This window comes from Phyllobates terribilis, unplaced genomic scaffold, assembly GCF_046119375.1.
Source record: "Phyllobates terribilis strain yellow unplaced genomic scaffold, ASM4611937v1 Scaffold_1__5_contigs__length_1240528914, whole genome shotgun sequence".
Taxonomy (NCBI): Eukaryota; Metazoa; Chordata; class Amphibia; order Anura; family Dendrobatidae; genus Phyllobates; species Phyllobates terribilis.
In genome coordinates, this window is record NW_027362761.1 from 81,808,946 (window position 1) to 81,817,977 (window position 9,032).

General features: G+C 42.2%; 1 protein-coding gene across 1 annotated transcript; it reads left to right on the top strand.

Moving 5' to 3' along the window:
- Positions 1-3,116: 3,116 nt before the first annotated feature.
- Positions 3,117-8,234, top strand: ALDH1B1 (aldehyde dehydrogenase 1 family member B1). The gene is made up of 2 exons (XM_073680934.1): positions 3,117-3,247; positions 7,196-8,234. The coding sequence occupies exons 1-2, from the start codon at positions 3,117-3,119 to the stop codon at positions 8,232-8,234; spliced, it is 1,170 nt and encodes a 389-aa protein (XP_073537035.1).
- Positions 8,235-9,032: the final 798 nt, after the last annotated feature.

Genomic DNA, 9,032 nt, shown 5'->3' on the forward strand with positions numbered 1-9,032 from the left:
AATTCCAACCAACTATTGTGAGAAGCTTATGGAAGGATATCCCAAACATTTGGCCCAAGTCATTCAGTTTAAGGGCAATTGTACCAAATACTAATGAAATGTATGTAAACTTTTGACTTTGCAGTAAGTAATAAAAATGCTATAAAACATTCTCTCTCTCTCATTATTCTGGCATTTGGCACATATTAAAAATTATGGTAATCCTAATTGACCAAAAACGGGAAAGGTTTATTCTGATTTCATGTCAGATATTGATAAAAACATGCATATTTGTCTTTTATATAGTGTATATAGTGTAAACTTCTGGTTTCAACTGTAAATATGATAGGTTGATAATTCACCAAAAAGTTTATGTGTTCTGGATCAAGTGGTAACACAGTCCAATAGGTATAGAGATCTCGGTTGGTAAATGGCAAAAGTATATCTGCCTAAAGTCAATGACACAAGTCTACATGCCCAAAGTAAATAATGTTCATAGATTGCAGGGGATCTCAGAGTTCGAGATATCCCTTGATCAAAAGGTGACATCACAGAAACTAACTAACCTAGTTAGTTTCTGTGACATCACCTTTGGATACTCTCCCCACTCGTGCTGCCACCCAGCAGCAGCACTTTCGGCCATATGGCGCCACCATTCAAACATCTTCTGAGCGACACGAAGAGAGGCATCCAGAGGAGGACGCTACCGCAACAAACCTGCACTCAACAAGAGCTAATGTCATCATCACGCCTGCTCGAGGACTGCATGACGGCAAGCAGTAAGTACGCTACCTATAGCAGACACCACAGCCTGCTTTGACACTTGTACTGTGTTTTAACCGCAATCCAGAAGTCTCCCTTCAGCTGATCAAGGGATATCTTGAACTCTGAGATCCCCTGCAATCTACGAAATTTATTTACTTTGGGCATATATACTTGTGTCATTGACTTTGGGCACATATAATTTTGCCATTTACTAACTGAGATCTCTATACCCATTGGACTGTGTCACCACTTGGTCCAGAGCTCATAAGCTTTTTGGTGAATCAAAAGTCTATTATATTTATATGCGCTTTATAAACACATTGGGTTTTCAGTTCACCATATCTCATATTCTATCTGCTTTATTATCCCTAGTAGCACGGTAGTTCACCTTATTTCCAGATATGAAGATATCATTTTATTCAGCTTCCTATCACCTATATGCCCAATAGATGGCTTAGTAGTGTTGATCTTACTGATGGATTTGCTTTAATTATGACAGGCCCCACTGGGTATGTTAGGACTGGGAGCACATTTGTATATAGTTGTAAATATCAAACCGTAAATGATTTATGTGCATACTTTATAAGTTATAATTTATTTATAAGGCATGCAGTGCAATTTTCAAAGTCTGTTAATCCTGGAAAATTAATAGTGCATCAATTTAACTCTTTGTTATATGTGATAAAGAACTAAAGAACAAACAGTGCACAGCATACAGTCAGTATATTATAAATATATTGTATACAGATTTTGCAATTCATTCACTAGTTTGAACTTAGTGCACCATTTAATGGTAGCATTTATCCCTTATCTACTATACAACTATACAAAAAAATAGATCATGTAAGCATTCTGTCAAAGGAAACCCCAAACAGTGTTTTTTACTTCGCTATGCATGTCCATGGAACTATATAAGCAATTAATAAAGTAGATACTAGTGTTGATCGAGGGTGCTCGAAACTCGGGCCGAGCACATCGTGATACTCCGGTGCTCGACCCAAGCAACGAGCCCAATGTAAGTATATGGGAAATGCGAGCATTTTTCAGGCGGCTCCCCCCGGCGGTCTGCAGAAGGTCAAAAATTGCCCAAATCGATGGGAACAGTGCTCAATGAAACATGTCAGGCAGGCAGGCAGAATATATAGACAGACAGGTAGGCAGGGTATATAGGAGGGTGCATGAAAAACATAGCAGGGCACTGGGAACACATTAGTGCCCTCCGATTTTCACGCACCCGTCTCTTTAAGAAAGCTGGCAATTCAGCAGTCGCATACAGTTATAACATCGGTACCCGACAATTTAGAACAAAAAGAATAGAGCATCAAAGATAGATTAGATAGATAGAAACATGTCAGTCATATATATAATGAGTACAGTGACAGTGTTGGTTACTGTACTTGTCATTTAGTTTTAAAATAAAGGATTTATAAAAAAAAAAATGGCATGGGGTCCCCCGTAATTCTCGTCTCTAGCGGACGTTAAGCAGTTAAGCAGAAGGCTGGGGCAGATGCTTGAAGCCTGGGAAGGGGGTAATACCCACGGAGCTTCCCAGGCTACTAATATCAGCCCCCCGCTAGAGGGGGGGTATATATTTCACTGTAACCTTTGCCTCATTAGTCAGGGACTACGGGTGCACTGTGTTCATCTTTATGGTGTCTTTTCCTGTTTGCAAACTTACATGAATGCGATTAAGCATTTAGTATTCTAGCAGGCTGTGCTCGGCCAGGCCGGATATTTCACTGTCTACCTTGCATTTCACTTTGATGTTTTGGGTTATATTTTTAAATGAATGATTCAATAAAATATGTATTCTTTTATAAGCCATGATGACTCTGTTTCTCTCCTGACAAAAAAATGTTTTCACTGAGCCGGTATAGAAGGGTGTTTCGGGGAAATGTGTTTCCCCACTTTCACCTATTTTTTGATATTTGGGCTATTTTTCTAATTAGATTTATTCCTGTGGTTCACACAGTTTGTTTCAGGCCCGCCATGGATTTTCGAGCCCGGGACGGAACCTGGCTCTTACAACTAAATGATGCATGCAAGGACGACAATGATAGTAATGGGGGGGGGGTTTCAGCATTAATGAACACACCAATAAATTCAAGGATCTTATTAGGAAGAGAACACGGCTGTGGTGGAATATAGCCTTCCTAAAAAAATACATTGAAAGGGGTCTTATACCCCGTGGCTTGAGAGTCCAGATCTTCCCATCATTCAGTGTGGATGATGATTCCATTAAAGTCAGATGGGAGCAACACTCCAACACATGCTCAACTGGATTTATGCATCTACTTATTGAAATGAACCAAACATCCCTAACACTGATCGAGACAGAAATTTAACAACTACAGACCATCTTGAAGAAAGAGATGTCTAATGAGTCTTTTAAAAAGTTTAATGAAGAAATTGAAATTCAATCCCAGGAGTTGGCTAATGAGGTCCAGTCGTTTAAATCAAAGAAATTCCTACGAGACGCACAAGACAAACAATTGCAGCGAATGTATAAGTTGGGACATTCAAAAAAAAGATCTCGTCCTCAACAGAGATGAGTCTTCTACTCTAGATCGAGATCAACATCTATATCATCCACTGCCTCCATGGAGGATCCGCATGAAAAATCGCAAGTTGTGAACGGACAAAATGCTCTGGCGTAAATCCCCAAAAGGATCCAGACTAGACAGACTAGTAGGAACAAAGGTCAGTCACAACAACGGGTGAGTGGGTCCCAGGGGGGTTTACAGATTGTCAACCTGTCCTCCCACGTTCTCACCACAGAACGGTTGGATGTTTTGAGCAAGGGGTTGACCTTTTCTCCCACTAATGGTTTTAATTATTTCACAGCCTTAAAGGACCTCCAATTATTTGCACGTAAGCTCATCCTTCACAAACTACACTCTAAGAGCACGGGGCCTTGTGAATCCTGGAGTGCGGCGGAGCAGGAGGCAATTTCAAATTTGGAGGAACTATTACAGGAGCAGAAATCTCCCCAATCAGGTGGGTTGCCCCCATGTGCAAGGCCTAAATCTACGTGCTTTCCCCCCCTGTCCCTGTGTCCTGCTGTGGAGATTTTCTCCAAGCTTGTGTCCGAGGACTTTAGGACGTTATCAACTTCCAGGAGATTTGACAATTTCACAGCATCACAACGGAAAGCAATTACTACACTACAGTCCTACAATGACATTGTAATTAAAGCAGCAGACAAGGGGGGAAATATCGTGATTTGGCCCTGTACGAAATATGAAAAGGAAGCATTCTGACAACTAAAGGATGCTAATACTTACTCCAAACTTCATTATAATCCTACCACCCCCTTCTCCGCTGCGCTTCAGGTGATCCTGGCCCGTGCTTGTGAGGGTGGGATTATAGATAAAAAAAAAAATGTGGAGGCCCTGACCGTTCGGTTTCCCAAAACACCAACCTTTTATATTTTACCCAAAATCCACAAGGACTCCATCGACCCGCCTGGACGTCCGATTGTGTCGGGTTTGGGTGGCTTATGCGAACCCATATGTAGGTTTATCGACTTCTATTTGAAGCCAATTGTTGAGACACTACCTTCTCACATTAAGGACACAACAAACGTCCTCATGCAGGTCGATGGTGTCCATCTGGAGGAAGGGGTACTGCTTGTTACAGCAGATGTAGAAAGTTTGTACACCTGTATTGAACATGCCATTGGCCTGGAGGCGATCCACCTCTTCCTTGGGGCGTCCGACCTGGGCGGCCCTCTATGCGGATTGATCATCGAGCTGCTGCAATTTAAGGATGCAGTATACCTGCAGAAACGGGGCACAGCCATGGGGGCGGCCTGCACACCCTCGTACGCCAACCTCTCCCTAGGTGCATGGGAGAGGCATGTTTTTGGCGATGAGGGCACGGGGGCCGTGGACCATATTTTATGCTGGCTCCGCTATATTGACGATGTTTTGTTTTTTTGGCGAGGGACGGTTCAGCAGCTTGAGGAGTTTATGGCTCAATTAAACCAGAACACATGGGGCATTAGGCTGATGTATAAATTCAACACAAAGAATTGACTTCTTGGATGTCGCGCTGGAGGTCGATTGTGAGAGGTACCTCCAGACCGACATCTTTAGAAAGTCCACATCAGTCAATGCCCTAATACATGCTGGCACGGCACACCACCCCTCAACTATAATGGCCGTCCCTGTCGGGCAGTTCCTGAGGGCGAGGCGGATCTGTTCCTCTGAGCTTAGATTTGAATGCCAAGCTGTGGATTTGAGGGACAGGTTTAGGCAACGTGGGTACAGTAAGAGGTGTATGAAGCATGCCTATGACAGAGCAACGCGGACCCCAGGCAACAATTTATTGTATTCTAACACCACTAAAGAGATGGAGGCAGGGCAAGTGAAAATTCGCTACATCTCAAGTTACAACCATGAGTGGGAGACCATGAGGAAAATCATGACCAAAAATTGGGACATTTTGGCAACTGATGCCTCTCTGGGACCAATTCTTGGGGATCGTCCCCTCATGACCCCAAGATGAGACAAAAATCTAAAAGATCTCCTAGTCTCCAGCCACTATGTCCCTATGCAGCCAAATCCCTTTGGTTCTCATGGACCGACCCTTGGGACATTTCCTTGTGGCCGGTGTCTTGCCTGCGCCAATGTCGCGCGCTGCAACACGTTCACATCCTCAGATGGCAAAAAACAATTTGAAATCAGACACTATATTTCTTGTGGCACTAATAATGTTATCTATTATGCCACGTGTGATTGCCCTTTAATTTATATTGGATTAACATCTAGGGAACTGAGAATACGGGTGCGTGAGCACGTGCGCGACATTGGCGCGGCCAAGACGGCGGCCGATATAAATGAACTCAAAAGTACTCCCTGGCATTTTAGGGCTGCTCACAACTGCGACCCTAGCTGTCTCAGAGTGCGTGGGATAGATGTAATACATTTAGGTGCACGAGGTGGCAATGTTAGAAAGATCTTGGCACAAGTGGAAGCCAAGTGGATTGTGACACTCGGGACATTGTCACCCCACGGACTAAATGAGTCTCTTTCATTTTCTTCCTTTCTATAATATCCCTATACCTGTGGTTATTCTCATATTATATGGTGACCCCCCTAATTGCCCCTACTGCGCTCGCTAGGGACGTAAGTGTTTTTGGGCTTACTCCTGTTTTTAAAATTTCTATGCTTTCATTGTTTTTTTAATCTGGTTATTTCTTCAGTTTTTTTCTAGATAATGTAACTAATCTCGATTTTGCACTTTACCGGACCAATCTATATCTATTTAAAATGATTTATGTGATGTTAATGGCTCAGATGAAACGGAGGATGGAATGATAAATTGATGAAAAAGGAAAAGAAAAGGATCACTTATGGATGAATTGTAACAGATGCTGGACTATGTACTTATCTATTCTCCTGTTTATTCTTTCCTTTTCTCCGATATGTACCTGGTTGATACCTGGGATCCCTCCTCCTTTTCCCCTACGTGTCTTTTTTCAGTGAGTGCTGCTGCCCGTTGACGCGGTGCGCATGCGCGGGCCCTCTTGTGGCTGGACGCGCCCCCGGCTGTCTCTGTGACGTCCGCGCGCGGTCGGGCACTTCCGCTATTTCTGCGGCGTGCCCGCGCGTGCACGGCAGGTCTTGACGGCCTGGGGGTGGCGCCTGGCATGAGATTCGGTGGGCGCATGCACCATCTTTGCATCTCTGGGACACCCGCACCTCTCGCATCATGTGACCGGTCACGTGAGTGTTCACGTGACCAGCGCAAAATATTTAAAAAGGTCCTCCATTCCCACAAACACCACTGCCCCTTGAGGAAGCGGCCCCAGCTGCCGCGAAACGCGCATCGGGGGACGTTTTTGGGACTCCCATCCGACCAGCTGGTCCACGGCCTGCAGCCCCTGGTAAGAGTACCACCCCAGTTATTACAACTTCCTAAACCAAAGGTACATTTCCCCTGCTACTTAGCTAACAAGGGAATTGAGGGTATTCTCTTATAAGGAGAGCTTATCTAAGTGTATTACCATTTGCAAATTTCACACTAATCTAAACATGCACACAGCACCTTATATAGCAGACTTTGTCTGACTGCTTTTTGCAGTGCACTACTTAGTGCGCCACCACATGGCCAGTTCATCAATAGCCTGCCAACCCTGACATTATTATGTCTTTTTATAAACCATAGGCTTATTATATATTTCACTGTAACCTTTGCCTCATTAGTCAGGGACTACGGGTGCACTGTTTTCATCTTTATGGTGTCTTTTCCTGTTTGCAAACTTACATGAATGTGATTAAGCATTTAGTATTCCAGCAGGCAGTACTCGGCCAGGCCGGGTATTTCACTGTCTTCCTTGCATTTCACTTTGATGTTTTGGGTTATATTTTTAAATGAATGTTTCAATAAAATATGTATTCTTTTCTAAGCCATGATGACTCTGTTTCTCTCCTGACAAAAAAACAAGACATGAACCAGTGGGTGTTTGTGGTCAAATCATTCCATGGAATTTTCCATTGGTGATGCAGAGCTGGAAACTTGCCCTTGCACTAGCCACTGGGAACACAATAGTTATGAAAGTTGCTGAGCAGACACCTCTCTCTGCTTTATACATTGCCTCTTTAATAAAGGAAGCTGGGTTTCCTCCTGGCGTAGTGAACATCTTAACTGGCTATGGGCCTACTGTCAGGGCAGCAATCGCAAAACACAAGGACATTGATAAAGTTGCTTTCACAGGCTCCACCAAAGTTGGCCGCTTGATTCAACAAGCAGCTGGTGAATCAAATCTTAAAAGAGTAGTGCTTGAACTTGGTGGGAAAAGCCCTTGTATTGTACTGGCAGATGCAGACCTGGGCCAAGCTGTCAAGCAAAGTCGCAAAGCTCTATTTTTTAACATGGGTCAGTGCTGTTTGGCAGGCTCCAGGACCTATGTCGAAGAATCAATTTACAAGGATTTTATAGAACGGACCAATGAGAAAGCTAAAGCAAGAAAAATTGGAGATCCCTTTCAATTGGATACTGAACATGGGCCACAAATAGATAAGAAACAATATGACAAAATTTTAGACTATATTAAAAGTGGTAAAAAGGAAGGAGCTAAATTAATGTGTGGTGGCGAGCATCATGGCGATGAAGGCTTTTTCATCAAGCCAACTGTTTTTGCTGATGTTCAGGACAACATGAGGATTGCGAAGGAAGAAATATTCGGCCCTGTGCAATCGGTATTTAAATTTCGAAAAATAGAGGACGTTATTGAAAGAGCAAATAACTCAAAATATGGATTAGCGGCAGGTATTTTTATCAAAAACTTGGACAGAGCAATGAACTTGACCCAAGCATTACAAGCCGGCACAGTGTGGGTTAACACGTACAATATTGTGGGTTGTCAGACACGATTTGGAGGCTATAAAGAATCAGGAAATGGAAGAGAACTTGGAGAGGATGGCCTTAAAGCTTATACAGAAGTCAAATGTGTGACAATAAAAATCCCCCAAAAGAATGCTTAGAAAGAATATGCAACAATGTAAAATATGTAAAAAAGAAATACTGTTAATCTAACTAATTGACAGACTTAGTAAAATAAGTAAAATGTTAATTTCCATAGGAATGCTAATTCCACTAGTAATACTTTATTTTTAGTAGAACTAGAAAGTATGGCCTTGGCTTATGTTTCCATACTGTAGCTCTGTTTGCTTCAGACTTTATATCAAGGCGGAGAGTGTTTAAACAGAATTTTAAAAATGAAGCACAATCCAACACATATCATAATGTGGGATTATATGAAATAACAATGCTGAAGCATCTTTTTATTTAGAACTTTGCATTATTTGGTTCCTCTGTATTATTACATTGTCAACTTGGTGTTACTATTAATCTTGTCAAATGGTTATGTCCATACACACTTTGACACTGTACAGTTAGTGCCGACAATGTCAGACACAGCTTATTGAGTGGTATTGCAGATCCAAGTGGCAGTTTAGTTACACATTTTAAGGAGGAATCACAGAAAAATGCACAATGTAGAATTATAAGGATGGACTGAACAGTTACTTCACGGAAAATAAGGTATTTACTGAAAAAAAAACATGTCAAAAGAGATGGCAGATGCTCTTTAAAGCAAAAAAGAGATTATATTCCACTATGCAGAAAATGTAAACAATCTAGTAACAACTAATTGTCAGTTTAACCACAAATTTCCTGGAGGAATCATAGAGAATTCAGAATTATAGGAGATCGAATGGTTATTTCATGGGAAATAAAGGAACATAAAACATGTCAAAAGAGATGACAGATGCTTATTAGCA